The sequence below is a fragment of the Portunus trituberculatus genome, chromosome 37 (genome assembly GCF_017591435.1).
Source record: "Portunus trituberculatus isolate SZX2019 chromosome 37, ASM1759143v1, whole genome shotgun sequence".
NCBI lineage: Eukaryota > Metazoa > Arthropoda > Malacostraca > Decapoda > Portunidae > Portunus > Portunus trituberculatus.
In genome coordinates this window covers 31,366,228-31,382,227 of record NC_059291.1, presented here as the reverse complement: position 1 = coordinate 31,382,227, position 16,000 = coordinate 31,366,228, and the positions used below count along the sequence as shown (strand labels likewise).

Genomic DNA, 16,000 nt, shown 5'->3' with positions numbered 1-16,000 from the left:
CGGAAAAGAATGGAGGGTCGGAAAATAGTAAATACAAGAGAATAATGAGATCAGATGTGTGCAGTGAAGAAAGCTTTGAATGAGAGAGGAATGACAGTACAACAAGCCAGAACATTTGCAGATGATAGAGATGAATGGAGAGCAACTGTGGTGTGTGCATGAAAAGGATGCAGTTGTGTGGGTACCAGTGGCAAGATCCATTGGTATGTATGGAGCCAGTTAAGGTGCAAGGTACTCAGTGTGAAATATGTACTCTGCATCTGCTATGATGTAAGGACTGGAGTAAATGTAGGGTAGGAAATGGTTCTATTATGGAAGGGTAGGAGAGGTAAAGCAGTGTATGCTACTTGACCTTGTTGTGGAAGTGTGTGGACGGCTTTGCTAATGCTTAACTCCTACTGGGATATATTAGCTGTCTCTTTCCACCTGGGGGATGACAGGACTAAGATGGTGAATGTTGTGTGTGGTGCTTTATCTGGGCCAGACCATGTTTTTATTTATTTTTTATTTTTTTTTTTTTTTTTTTTTTTATTTTTTTTTTTTTTACATAGGGAAGAGGGCCAGCCAAGGGAAAAAAAAAGAAAGTTAGAAAAAGGCCCACTTGAGCGCTGGCTCTTCAAAGAGTTCAAAAAGTGCCGAAACCGTCAGCCAGAATTAGGGGAGCAAATGCCTCGATACCTCCCTCTTAAAAGAAGACAAGTTGTAGGAATTCGGAAATACAGATGCAGGGAGGGAGTTCCAGAGTTTACCAGTGAAAGGGATGAATGATTGAGCATACTGGTTAACTCTTGCATTAGAGAGTTGGACAGAATAGGGATGAGAGGAAGAAGAAAGCCTTGTGCAGCGTGGCCGCAGGAGGAGGGGAGGCATGCAGTTAGCAAGATCAGTAGAACAGTTACCATGAAAATAGCGATAAAATATAGAAAGGGATGCAACATTTCGGCGGTGAGAAAGAGACTGAAGACAGTTAGTCAGAGGAGGGAGTTGATGAGACGAAGAGCTTTCGATTCCACCCTATCAAGCAAAGCTGTGTGACTGGAACCCCCAAACATGCGAAGAGTACTCCATACAGGGACGGATAAGGCCCTTATACAGAGTAAGCAGTTGGAGGGCGAGAAAACTGTATGAGACGCCTCAGAACACCTAATTTCATAGAAGGTGTTTTAGCAAGAGATGAGATGTGAAGTTTCCAGTTAAGATTATGAGCAAAGGACAGACCGAGGATATTCATTGTGGAAGAGGGAGACAGTTGAGTGTCATTGAAGAAGAGGGGATAGTTGTCTGGAAGGTTGTGTCGAGTTGATAGATGGAGGAATTGAGTTTTTGAGGCATTGAAAACTACTAGATTTTCTCTGCCCCAATCGGAAATCTTAGAAAGATTGGAAGTCAGGTGTTCCGTGGCGTCCCTGCATGATCTGTTGATTTCCTGATGGGTTGGACGTCTCTGAAAGAACGTGGAAAGATGTAGGGTGTTATCATCAGCGTAGGAGTGGATAGGGCAAGAAGTTTGGTTAAGAAGGTCATTAATGAATAATAGAAAGAGAGTGGATGACAGGACAGAATGACTGTGATGTTACATAGATAGGTGGATAGATAGATATACAGATAAGAATTTCTGAACAGTTTCCTTTATGAATAGACTTGCAAAAGCAAAAGAATAATCATATAAATGGAAGATTACAAAAATTTTCTGTTTTATAGCAGTTTTTATTTACAATAATATAATTTGTAATACAGAAAAAATGGCTTGAGATGTGGTGCTAAAAAATTCCAATGATACACATTTTAAAATTTGTCACTATGTATGTATGATTATTACTATAGACATATTTTCTTCAAAGGTAGAGTTGGTTACCTTCAAGGAATCCTTAAATATTTTTGTTGTGAATATTCTGCAAAGTCTGAATGCATGATGGAAGAGGAACAAAGGCATACCTGGGACATTTGATTTAAGTCAGGGGCTGCCGTGGTACAGTGGAACCATGCGTCCTTTGGGGTCTGAGGGGTCTCCAAGTGCACGGGTTCGAATCCTGTCCATGGTCAAATGTAGGTTGGGCTTCCTCACTCGGGCAATGGTTTCTTAGCGGGTGGGCTTTGAGATAGGAGGTACCCAAAAAGTATCCCCTTTAGCCCATAGATTCCCATGAAAAACCCACATGATAAAAAAAAAAAAAAAAAAAAAAGTCAAATGTTACAGGTATCAAATATATATAGAACATGTTCATGAGAAAAATCATGAGTTAGTGGGGCATCCTGCAATAAAATATGATTAACTTTATATAACTAACTTGGCTTGTCTTTTCTTATCAAATCCCCAAATGTAAATTTTTTCTGTTAAGTAGTGTAATTTTTCCACATCCTTTGAACCATTAGTAAAAAACCAACCACATTTATTTATGATGAAACAATATCTTTTCTTCTTCTCTGAAAACCTCTCAGTACAATACAGGTGCATCTTTAGTTTAGGTGTGTATTATTTGCAGGAAATATAGTACAATATAGTATATGACAGTGTTAGTAGATAGTCAGCAACAATAGTTTCATGATTCTTTAATTCAAGTGTCTCGTCATGTATCAATCCAACTCTGTAGCTGCAACTGCTTTCACTTCCCTCCTCTCAACATTAAAGACTTATTTGGTTCTTTTATTGCTTTCAGTTACCTAGTGATAACTGGCTGCAATGTTGTTGCATCATGCACCCTGTATTATTAATTTCCTATTTTTGGAGTGACAATGATATGTGAAATGGTGTGAGGAATTAGTTATGTGTACTATATCTATTTCTGTTACTTCATGATGGCATTTTTTACAATTCACAAACCTTTTCCATTGCCCTACAAGTACATGTTTATTTTTTATTGTTGGATACAAACTGGCTCTAACTTTTGGTTCTGTCGCTCCTTGCAGACTGTGATAGGCAATGACGATGGCTATGGGAGAGCCATGTCCCCACAGAAGGAGTACATCTTGGATGACGATGAGTGTCCCTTGGCCATCCTCATGAATCATCCACCATCCAGAGGTGAGTGCAGTGTTGACATAGAAAATATAGTTTCAAAGACTTTCCCAGAGAATATTTGCATGTTGAGATGATGGACCCCCAACACCAACATTAAGGTATCAACTAGTGCTTTGGAGTGCATGTCTCATCCCAGAATAGCTTGATCTTCAGTCACTTCACAGATTTTCCTCTCCATTTAGATGAGTGTTTGGTGTTTCATTTACTGAGAACAAACTCTTTTCCGTTTTTCTTGGTTGGAGATCTGAGGTACAATGCAGCACCAGCTCTGACTCCTTTCCAACACTGGCTTTCCACACACTACGTAAAACTGATCTGTGTACTTCCTTGCTTGCCACCATTGTCAAGGCTTCCTAGGAAATGACATAGAAAGGCTCAGAAATTGAACTGTAATATTTTAGCTATGGGAGGTGCCTTTACCAGGGATTGAAAGCCAAACATGGAGAGGCAAAATACAGCAGCTTAAGTTTTTGGCATTGTAATAATTGTCACTTCCCAAAATGATATTTAGTTATTTTACTTTTGTCTTCATGATATCACCCAGCAAAACATCAAGCAGCACTTGTTCTTTGTGACTGAATTGATGTAGTGATGTGATGCAAAGGCCCTAAAAATATTCTTTGGGCTGTAAGATTGTTACACTCCTGATATCTGAGACATTGCCCTTCTTTTCTCTTTGTTAGGGTCTTAATTGCACCAGCCTGACAAGGGTCTCTCATGGCTAAAGATTTATCCCTCTACCTTCAGACCAAATACTCAGTGTCTCTATTAAGTGCCTAGTGGGACTTTACACTGTATGATTGCCTAATTCTTCTGGTCCCAGCCAGTGCTAGATGCTCTGCTTGCTTACAGTCAATGCTAGAGATAGTATTATAATACAAGAATGTTTCCTTGGGCAAATGGTTTTCATTATGCAAGCATTGTTTTTGTTTTTTGTCAATGTAAGGGAATGTTAAAGTACTGATGTTACGTACGTCTCACAGAGAAATCCACTGTACATAATGAAGCCATTGCAACATAAAGGTGTCAAACAGATATCATGGAAAGAGTAAAGGGAAGAAGAAGAAGAGGGGAGATCAAAGGATGTCGGTAGTACTGGAATAAACTTGATAGGCTTCCTACCAGCTGAGTCTCTCTCTCTCTCTCTCTCTCTCTCTCTCTCTCTCTCTCTCTCTCTCTCTCTCTCTCTCTCTCTCTCTCTCTCTCTCTCTCTCTCTCTCTCTCTCTCTCTCTCTCTCTCTCTCTCTCTCTCTCTCTCTCTCTCTCTCTCTCTCTCTCTCTCTCTCTTTTATGCCTTGAAAAATGGAATATATTAAGAAGTTTAGTAATACAGTAATGCCAGAGTCAGAGGTAGCAATCAATATCTCTTTGATCTGTAAAGCTATTAGTAATAAATGAAGAAATAGGTTCTCAATAGGACAATGGGACCACTGAATAATGTCTGTTACAAGGAATGTTGGCATTTGGATGAAAAACCAGATCCATAAAAAGTTGAGTGTTGCAGATATAAACTAGCTATGTATTCCATACTGGATACTAGTAAAATAAGTAAAGCACCTACGTATGTTTGTATATAGCCAAGAAACTGAACAGTATTGAGAGGCATGAGTCATTGATTTATTCATATGCAGTTTAATACACAGAATGTGTGGACATACGAGTATATGCCATGCCTCTGTCATCAGTGAACCACATGTGAATGCCTGACTAAGATATAGTACACTTACAGTGGCAGCCTACACAATGCAGAATACATTACCAACACAATAGCAGCAGCCTTAACATGTGCTAGAGCTGTTGTTATTGGCTGGCTGCTTGTGTATATTGTTTGCAGCCTGCCAGTAGTCTTTTATAGCCTCTGAAAGAAAGAAAACATATGAACTGAATGTGTGTAGTGATTACCAGTGCTGAAGACTTTACTGAACTGAAACTCTTGCTTAGTAGTTGGTAACACTCAGACCTCACCTTTGCTCTGACCACAGTCATATGTTGTCAGTCAATGTTTGGCACTTCTCTCTCCCTTTGATTGTGACACACTTTGAGAGCTGTGTGTATACATTCATAGTTCAGAAGAAGCATAATGTTTTTATAAAGCAAGGGATGTTCATTTTAGTAAATTGTTATGAAATATTAATTACATGTCAATTTTGGATGATAAGGTAAGGTGGGGGTGCTTTGGCCAGACACCTGTCATCACCATAGAAGATATTTTGACCATTTGTTTTGTCACATACTGAACAAACCGAAACTTTGAAAGAAATAGATCTGTTTCTAAATGCATAAATTATATGTAGGCACTTTTGAATACACTTCTCCACTATGAGATTTGGTGAACATTTGGTGGAGACTTGTCACGAGATTGAAAAAAAAAGTCTGGATTTTGCTTACATATCCAGGTTTGCCTGAAAACATGATTAATTCATTTGAGATCCATTGATATAGTTTTTAGTTATCTTGCAGACAGATAGACATACAGTTTAATTGACTGAGTGACTGACAAAATAGGTAGAATATTAGATATAAAGGAATACAAGAGAGAGAGAGAGAGAGAGAGAGAGAGATTGTGTGAATAAGGCAAATCAGTACTACACGAGCTACATAGACAGTGGCAAAACAAAGGTATTAGTGTAGTAAACAGCTTATTGGAAGATTATTTGATCTCAAAAACAGAACAATAGAAATGCACAAAAACCTACAAAGGAAACAGATGTTGTTGGGAAAAACTTTTCTTTATAGAGAACGTGTGAGATCGTCCAATTCAAATCGCGCGCACACACACACACACACACACACACACACACACACACACACACACACACACACACACACACACACACACACACACACACACACACACTTAGCTCACAACATTGCACTGTTACTATATATATATATATATATATATATATATATATATATATATATATATATATATATATATATATATATATATATATATATATATATATATATATATATATATATAAGTAACAGTGCAATGTTGTGAGCTAATTGTGTGTAATGAAAGTTATGCTTGTAACTGGAGAGGTCATCGCCCCTGCTCCTGGCCACTGCATGTGTTGTAAAGCATGCACAATTTGTTCGTGAACCAGTGTTACCAGTCAAGGCAGGTGTGGTGAGGACACCCTCCACCAACAGAACACTCGTCACAAGGACTGGCCCAGTGCAGAAGTGCCAAGCATATTGGCTGAGCGTAGATTAGACACGTGTGATTATTCGATGGTTCAGCTTGGATCCCTCAAAGGGTGTGGGCAGCGTGAAGGCATTGAAAGGTGTGTCACGGTCACGGATGGTTGAAAGGGGAAAAAGAAGAACCAAACATATTCGTGGACATTTGTGACCTACATCAGGGCACAACGCAAGGTAAAGAGAATTCTGTTTACCTTGGTACAGCGAGTGGTGCAGACAGCATACGAATATATCATCTCACCTCTGCTGCCCCTGGCCTGAAGGGCAGCGGCCCCTTGTCAGCACCAGGCGCTCTATACACAGGCCCGAGGACTGCTGATGTCGAGCACCAATAGACACTCTCTCTCTCTCTCTCTCTCTCTCTCTCTCTCTCTCTCTCTCTCTCTCGTTTACTGAATAATACGTCTAATGCATTGTGATCCTTCCTTATTACATTTCCTTCAGGTATTAGTGAACAAATACTTCACGAAAACTATTAAGTAACACATTTACATTCCCGGGAGTCGTAGTGCATACTATTTGTCGAAAAAAGACCAAGAAAAAGATACTATTGAGAATCTTGGAAGTTTACGTCGTTTTTTTTATTTATTTATTTTTTTTTATACCATGAGAGAGAACCCAGATAACACGTGCTGGCCGCGATCAACCTTCACTGCTACAACAAAAACTGGATGTATAAGCAGTGTGTGCTATCAAGGAGACGGGGCGAGGAGGCACGCTGCTAGTAGGATCGGCGGCGGCAGCGGTGATGGCGATGGTGGTAGCGACAGTGGCGTTGGCGTGACGTGTGCCGCGCGTGTCTGGGGGGTGGGTGGCGGAAGGAAGCCCCGACACCCTCCGGCCACACAGGAGAGCCAAACCCTCGCTACCATCCCTTCGATCAGTCGGTTCGCAGCCGGACACAAAATCATTCTCTCGCGTCGTGACTCGGTGTGGCGGTCGTGCATTAATTCCTTCAGGGACAGCGCCAGAGGGAGAGGCAAGGCGGCGGGCTGAAATAGGTGGAGGCGGACCTTGGTAAGACTCCGAGCTGTGTTGGGGCGTGGGTGGGAGTGTGGGAGGCAGTTACCTGTGCGAGGATAGGACTAATTGCGCTACTAAATGGCACCGCATATTAGCAAGGGTTATTGTTTTCCAGGGAAGGGAAGGACGGAGGGGGGAGGGAAGGGAAGGGGGTGCAGGGATAGCATGCTTAAGAAATCGACCCTTGGCGGATATTGGAGCTCCAACCTTGTGTAACGCCAGACCCTCTCGTGCTGTTTTTATTTCCCTATCCATTTCTTTGACCTTATTATTGCTTATTGATAAACGAACAGGAGTGTGTGTGTCGAGAGAGAGAGAGAGAGAGAGAGAGAGAGAGAGAGAGTGTGTGTGTGTGTGTGTGTGTGTGTGTGTGTGTGTGTGTGTGCGCGTAGATATTTATGAGTCACTTGTACATTTTTCTTGTGTTCCTTGACATGTAGTTGTGGGAAATGTGGTCTAAAAGTCTCTCTCTCTCTCTCTCTCTCTCTCTCTCTCTCTCTCTCTCTCTCTCTCTCTCTCTCTCTCTCTCTCTCTCTCTAATTAATTAATGAATGCGAGGGCCGATCAAAGTTCTGTACTATGACCTAGAGAGAGAGAGAGAGAGAGAGAGAGAGAGAGAGAGAGAGAGAGAGAGAGAGAGAGAGAGAGAGAATAGAAACTGAAGAAAATCGAATCGGAGGGAGGGGGGGAGAAATGGAGATATGGAGGGAGACTCAAGAAAAGAAAGAAGACTGACGAATTGGAGAGAGAGAGAGAGAGAGAGAGAGAGAGAGAGAGAGAGAGAGAGTCATGTGATGAATATTTGAACCTGTATGTTTGTTTAGTGACCAACAGACGGGCAACTATCGATTCTTGTTCCTCTTCTCCCCCATTTGTCTTTCCCCCTCCTGCCTCCCTTTTCTCTCCCTTCCTCCCTCCCTCCTCTCTCTCTCTCCCTCTCTCACCTTCCGTTCACGTCTCTATCTTCCCTCCACCTCCCTCGCCTCTCCCTTGCATTTATCACCCCTGTCCCCTCTCGCTCCATTTTTACCTCCTCTTGCTCTTTTCCTCTCCGTTCTCTCTCTCCTTTCTATCTCCTTCCCTTCCTTCCTTCTTTCCTTCCTTCCTTTCTTCCTTTCTTCCTTCCTTCCTTCATCCTTATCTACGTAATTATTTGTTTCTTCTTCTCTCCATATTCTCCTATTCTTCCTCCTCCCCTCCCTCTCATAATCCTACATTTACTTATTTAACTACTCTCTCTCTCTCTCTCTCTCTCTCTCTCTCTCTCTCTCTCTCTCTCTCTCTCTCTCTCTCTCTCTCTCTCTCTCTTTTCCCTTTCATCTCATGGCAATATACAGTTTCCCCACACTCCCATCTTATTTCCCGCTCGTAATGTATGTGTGTGTGTGTGTGTGTGTGTGTGTGTGTGTGTGTGTGTGTGTGTGTGTGTGTGTGTGTGTGTGTGTAATTCACTGTTTGATCTGCTGCAGTCTCTGACGAGACAGCCAGACGTTACCCTACGGAACGAGCTCAGAGCTCATTATTTCCGATCTTGGGATAGGTCTGAGACCAGGCACACATCACACACCGGGACAACAAGGTCACAACTCCTCGATTTACATCCCGTACCTACTCACTGCTAGGTGAACAGGGGCTACACGTGAAAGGAGACACACCCAAATATCTCCACCCGGCCAGGGAATCGAACCCCGGTCATCTGGCTTGTGAAGCCAGCGCTCTAACCACTGAGCTACCGGGCCGTGTGTGTGTGTGTGTGTGTGTGTGTGTGTGTGTGTGTGTGTGTGTGTGTGTATCTGTATGTATATGTGTGTATCTATAAAAAAGAACAATAGTGAAAATAAATACAATGATAATGATAACTGTATAATGACAGTAATTATGGTAATGATAGTAGTAGTAGTAGTAGTAGTAGTAGTAGTAGTAGTAGTAGTAGTAGTTACAGTAATGGTCTGAATAATGTTGAGATGAAGCAAAGCTCAATTAATTAATGGTCATGTTTTTACCCTGCAGGTGAGTCCATTTGTGTGGAGCAAGGGAAGCCTGAGGTCGGTAAGTACATTACCTCCATTTGACATTGTTATCTCTCGCTCTTCTGACTCCCACGTCTGTTCTCTTCTCTTCTGCCTCCCTTACCCACCTTGCTCAACCCTCTACCTCCCCCCACCATGTGCCCCCCCTTCTCCCTTGCTCCTCCTCCTACCTACCCCTTCCTCCTCTTCCAGCCATTGTAGTAATATAATATCCCTTCACTACGAGCTCTTCTTCATTATCCTGGTTGTGTTCCCAACACATCCTGCTTTTCTTCCATCCTTCTGCTTCCTTAAATAAAACTGTTTAAATGTTTGTATGAAGTTAAAACTGCTGGTAATTTATATGACTTCCCCGGACATGTCTACGATATATATATATATATATATATATATATATATATATATATATATATATATATATATATATATATGTGTGTGTGTATGTATATGTATATATATATATGTATATATATATATATATATATATATATATATATATATATATATATATATATATATATATATATATATATATATATATATATATATATATATATATATATATATATATATATATATATAACCCCTTCAATATTGAGACGCAATTTTACCTTGATTTTTTGTGGATGATTAATCGATTTTATTTGCATTAGGAAAGGTCTGTGGACGTCAGAAGATTAATGGCCAGAGTCTTTACTATTCTAATCCCAACATATGTTTCTGAAGTTGTATAAAATCGCCACATAAGCTGAATGAATATGAAAACGCGTCGTGGTACTGAAGAGATTAAGGGTACTTGTTGTAAGAGCATTTGTTTCACCTCTTTGCTCCTTGCCTCTGATGGTAGTAGTGGTGGTGGTGGTGGGTGGGGAGGATCGAGTCGCTGCTTCTGCTTGTACTGTCCTTCCTCTCTCGTTTTAGATTAGATAGTGTCATTTGTCACAGATAACATCACGAAGGCAAACAAATCTGCTACTATTTGCTTTTTTTTTCCCACATATCTCCCCTATCATCTCTCCTCTTCTTCCTCCTCTTGTCTGCCTCTTCTGTACGTCCCACATTTCTCTGGCACTCTTCGCTGTCTCTTCCACTGCCACTACCATCAACATCACCACCACATCACTCCTCCTCCTCCTCCTCCTCCTCCTCCTCCTCCTCCTCCTCCTCCTCCTCCTCCTCCTCCTCCTCCTCCTCCTCCTCCAACATTCCTCTCCGCCCTAACAGCTCTCAGACCAAAACTGTCTTGCCCAGTGCATCACCGTAATGACCCTGAATGTGTGTGTGTGTGTGTGTGTGTGTGTGTGTGTGTGTGTGTGTGTGTGTGTGTGTGTAGGAGAGACGCTCAGGTGTAGGAAGGGAGGGAATGGAAAGGGAATCGTATTACTAATGTGTTGGTGCGCTAAGGAGATTCCAGGACCTTTGGAGGCAGCACGAGGCACGAGGTAAAGGAGCAGGGATAGGCGGGGGAAAGAAGACTGGGAGAGGAACATCTGGCGCTTTGAAACAGTAAGGAGGAGGAATAGTAGTGCTTTTATACTAAAAAATGAACTAAGGCTTAAAAAATCAGAGGCTTACGTTTGATGATACTCTAATACTGTGCTCTTCTTCTTTAATGATATGAGAGAGAGAGAGAGAGAGAGAGAGAGAGAGAGAGAGAGAGAGAGAGAGAGAGAGAGAAAGAGAAGGGAAAATGCTGTGAATTTTATTGAAAGGGAAGAAAAAAAAGCTTTTACGTTGATGAATGATGTTATGACTAGGTTAAGTCTCTCTCTCTCTCTCTCTCTCTCTCTCTCTCTCTCTCTCTCTCTCTCTCTCTCTCTCTCTCTCTCTCTCTCTCTCTCTCCCACACACACACTAAAGCAGGGTATTGATTCCAAGTATTTTTCTTAATATGCGAATCTTTTTTTTTCCCTTCTCATTTTTTCTCTTCGTCACTTTTCCCCTAATTTTTTTCCTTGTCCTCATTTTGGCCTTCATGTTTTTTCCCTCCTGGTGAGTTGTGTCGTGGCTCTAAGCAGCGTGTGTCATCAGGCTGTGCTGGAGGGAGATTACATTTCAGTCTTTGTTATTTCACCCTCACTAGACAAGAGAGGTTCGTGTCTTATGTCTCTCTCTCTCTCTCTCTCTCTCTCTCTCTCTCTCTCTCTCTCTCGACGTGGGTTTTGCGTCACGGCGTCAGTGGTGGTGGGAGTGAGGCAAAGCATCCTGTACCAGCGATCCCTTCACGGTGAACTGCTGGGATCAAGTTAATGAGTCGCCACACTGTGTTAATGAACGCGCCCATCAAAAGCAGGTGGTGGAGCGGGTGGAGGGTGAAAGAGGAGATAGAGAGAAAGAAAAGAAGGAGGAGAAGGAGGAGGAGGTGAAGGGAAAGTTAAGGAGGGTATAAGTAGGAACATAAGGAGTATCTGAAGTACAAACTTTCTGGGTTATAACGAGGTAACCTGGCGCAGTACATCGCCCTACTCGTCTCCACCTCAGATGCGAGACTAGGGGTGGAAATTCAGAGAGAGAGAGAGAGAGAGAGAGAGAGAGAGAGAGAGAGAGAGAGAGAGAGAGAGAGAGAGAGAGAGAGAGAGACCTGCACTACATATATTTCTAACCTCTTCAGTACTGGGACTCATTTTTACCTTGACATTTGTGTACGATTAGACCATTTTATTGACATTGGAAGGGTCTATGGAGGTCAGAAGATTAATGGCTACAGTCTTCACTAGTTCAATAGCCACATAATTTTCTGAAGCTGTATAAAGTCATCAAATAGTAAGCAGAATGAATATGGGAACGAGTCATGGGACTGAAGGGATTAGCACACCACTACTCTTAACTCACCACCCAACTGTCCACATACCAGGTCGAGGTGGTCAGCAAACACCGGTGACTGGTTGTGGCACTGTGGCACTTTATCTTCATTGGAGTAAATGGACAGTATTACGCACCAAAAAAACTTAACGAGGATTTCTCAGCTCCATTATTACCCCTTTTCTTAGTATTTTTTCATTATTGCTTTTTATATGTATTTTATATGTTCCAGTCAAAAATTCAGCTTTATGTAGTTTCTATCGGGGCATTTTACTGAGCGTGAGAGGAGTTAATTTGCCTTATATAAGAAACAATGACAAAAGTTACAGAAGGAAGGAAAAAACAAAACCTGAAAGAGGTGGTGGTCTGTAACCCCTTCAGTACTGGGACACATTTATACCTTGAGATTTGTGTACTATTAGACCATTTTATTGACATTAGGAAAGCTCTATGCAGATCAGAAGATAAATCCTCACAGTCTTCACTATTTTAATCCTCACGTAAGTTTCTGAAGGTGTATAGACTCATCAAATAGTAAGCAGAATGAATATGAAAACGTGTCATGGTATTGAAAGGCTTAAAAGCTAATTGTAGTCAAAGGATAGGCTAAATAAGAAATAAAATGGTATAAATAAAAAAAAAAAGCCTTATCTTTGTAGGAACACGAATACAGAGGAAGAGAAGGAGACCACAGTTCCTTCCTTACTGAGCCGCATGTAGTCACCTTTATATGTAGCATTCGAATAAAAAAAAAAAGAATCGACCCCCGTATTTCGCTCGTGTGAACATGTGAAGAAATTATGGAAATGGCGAGGTAGGTAATTTCCATGTGAACTCGCCGCCCCTGATGAGAGCAATTACCGACCCAGATGAATAATATATCTCACGTCTGTCACCTTGGAATCTTGTTTTGGCTATACCATTTGAAGGGAGTTTATTGAGTTTTTCCTATTTTGAGGAAGAGGAGGATAGGATAAGAAAATAATGAGGAAGAGGTGGATGAGGAAGGCTATAGAAATAAAGAAAACAAGGTGGAGGATAAAAAAAAAAAGAGAAGGAGGCGGTGGAGGATAAAAGAAAAGAATGTGTATAGAAATAAAGAGGAGGCGGCGGAATAGTATATAAATAAAGAGGCGGAGGCGGAAAAAAAAGAAAAGAAAATACGAGGAGGAGACGGAGGAGAATAAAAGAACGAGGTGTATAGAAATAAAGAGAAGAAGGCGGAGGAGGATAAAATTACGAGGAGGTGAATAAGAATAAAGAGGAGGAGGCGGAGGAAGATTAGAATACTAGGAAAAAGATAAGAGAAGGGAAGAACAGTACAGACAAATATACAATGATTTATTATAAACAAAAATAAACGTGTTGTTTCTTACGACACTGTAGGAAGGGAACAGGAGGAGGAGGAGAAGGAGAAGGAGAAGGAGAAGGAGAAGGGGAAGGAGAAGGAGAAGGAGAAAGAGAAGGGGAAGGGGAAGAAGAAGGAGAAGAAGAAGAAGAGAAAGGAGAAGGACGAGTAGGAGGAGGAGGAGGAGTACAAAATGAAAAAGAAAAACATTAATCTAATTTGTAAGACAGAGCTTGTCACTTCTGTTTTGGGAGCGATAATCCAAGACACGAGTGCAGTGAGAGAGGACATGGCCTTGGTGTTACAGGGAGCCCTTCGGTGACACCTTACAAGGCGTGGAAGGAAGAGACAGCACCTTTCTTTCCCCACGTAATGAAACGAGGGGAAGAGTCTCAAACCTGTCTATGAAATTGCCCCTTGATTGTCACCTTTCCTGCGTGATGAACAAGCGGGGTCGAAGTGGTCTGTGGTGTGTTGCCTCGCGGGGAGAGTCACCTTGTCCGTCCGTGATGAAATTAAGGAACAGATGTAGAGTGAAGCTGCTGAATCCTTCTCGAAATTGAAATGTGATCTCTCGGTTTTCCTGACGAACATAAAGGTGGTTAGTCCGTCACCACTTTGGTCTGTTGTGTGTACTTTACTCAGTGAATGAAAGGTTTTGGTTACTTAGTGAATGAAAGGGTTGTTATTCACGTTACTCAGTGAATGAAAGGGTTGGTTATTCACGTTACTTAGTGAATGAAAGGGTAGAAGTAGAAATGTAATAATAGAGAAGATGTAAAGCTCTTAAGCTGTCAAAGTTCATCAAAAGTTAAAAGTGTAGAGAATTGTAGGGATCGAGGTAGTGTTAAGCTCTTAAGCCTTTCAGGAAATAGGAGTCAGCCATCAAGGGTTTGCTAGAACGTGTGGCAGAGTCGTGACTTGTCGCTCACCAAGTTGAAGTAACATTTTTCATATGCAGTTGTTTGTTGTTTGAAGGGTAGAGAGAGGAATGAAGGACTGTGAGGGTGGTGAAAAGTCCTCTAATCTGAAAGCCCTCAGACACGGACACACAGTGAGATGCATACAGGGTGCAGCGAAACATTAGTGGCATTAGTTGTGTATTATAGGACGTTCTTCTAATCTCACTACTTACTATAGGATTTTCATTTATACTTTATCCACGGAGTACACAATATTATTTTCTAACTTTCTAATACTGGGAGTGACTAAGCCCTGTTCTCCTCACATAGTTTAAATAGTAAATTAATCCCTCCTCTTGGATACACTAGATAGAATTATTCTCGGTATAGATAGACAATTTCCTCGCTGTCTGTTGTCCCTATATCTACGTATACATACAGAAGGGCGTTTCAATCAGTCACAAAACAAGAAAGCAACCCAATTACATTTCCCTCAGCTGACCGAAGAGTGAAGGGAACACTTTGTAACTTCACAGACCCACATTAGTCATTCATCAGACTCACGGGTACTCCTCCTTGACCACAGACCTTCCTCCATGTTTCCTCCACCTCCTCTCCAATTCTGACTACCCTACCTCCCTTCCGTGATAGTCAAAATAGTACTTTTCTAAGATAGTCACACCAAAACCCTTTTTTTTTCTTTTCTTTTTACAATTTTTCCCTCTAAAAGTTTGCAATCTTTCCTCCATATTTTCCTCCACGTTATACTTCCATATTAATTCATTCACCACAATTACACCCACACCATTCACTAGTTATCGGGTAGTAGGGGCCAGGTGGCGCTCAACAGGTGATCCACGTAGATATGTCAGGTAAGCATAGTCTGTTCATTCCTTGGCAGCGTAGGGTTGGAGATCAATAAGGGCATAGCAGGTGGTAATTATTCTTGGCTAGTCCGCGTGGCTTTTACGTAAGGTGAGATGGACAGAGAAAGGCGGTGAAAAATACTCTTACCTTTGTGGAATAATTGACGATCTGCTGCCTTATGCCTTATTGCCGTCCTGCAGAGAGAGAGAGAGAGAGAGAGAGAGAGAGAGAGAGAGAGAGAGAGATCCAATTTACATCTTCGTTTCTTGTTAGAAATAAGTCCATATGAATGAGAAAGTGGGAAAGGGATGAGTGAATCGATAAAAGTGCACGAGTGAATATTCAATGGTGCTGTGTGTGTGTGTGTGTGTGTGTGAGAGAGAGAGAGAGAGAGAGAGAGAGAGAGAGAGAGAGAGAGAGAGAGAGCAGGATAAAGGTGCTGAGTGAGACAAGAAGGTAACGAGTGACAGGTGAAAATCAAGTGTAAAGGAAGAGGAGGAGGAGGAGGAGGAGGAGGAGGAAGAGGGAAATGAGGAGGAGGAGGAAGATGAGGAGGGGGGAAAGAGGAAAAGGAAGGTGATGTTAAGGAAGACGAGGAGGAGAAACGAAAGAGAGGAGTAGAAGTTAACAAAATGTAAGAGGGAGGAAGAGATAAGAGAAGGAAGAGGAGGAAGATAATGGTGCTGATGAGAATGAGGAAGTAAGGAAGGAAGGGAAGATTAGAAGAAGAAAAGAAAGGAGGAGGAGGAGGAGGAGGAGGAGGAGGAGGAGGAGGAGAATATTAACTGAAGGAGAGGGA

The 16,000-nt window shown here is 41.7% G+C and overlaps 1 protein-coding gene across 2 annotated transcripts in view; it reads left to right on the top strand.

The window, feature by feature from the left end:
- Positions 1-16,000, top strand: part of LOC123514312 (afadin-like) — a 218,005-nt gene that overhangs the window by 65,245 nt on the left and 136,760 nt on the right. For both annotated transcript variants that reach the window (XR_006677567.1, XM_045272134.1), the window contains exon 8: positions 2,908-3,022. Coding sequence is in view for 1 of the 2 variants with exons in the window: in XM_045272134.1 (XP_045128069.1) it covers positions 2,908-3,022 (115 nt within the window). In the remaining variant the exon portion in view is untranslated. The remainder of the gene's footprint in view (positions 1-2,907; positions 3,023-16,000) is intronic.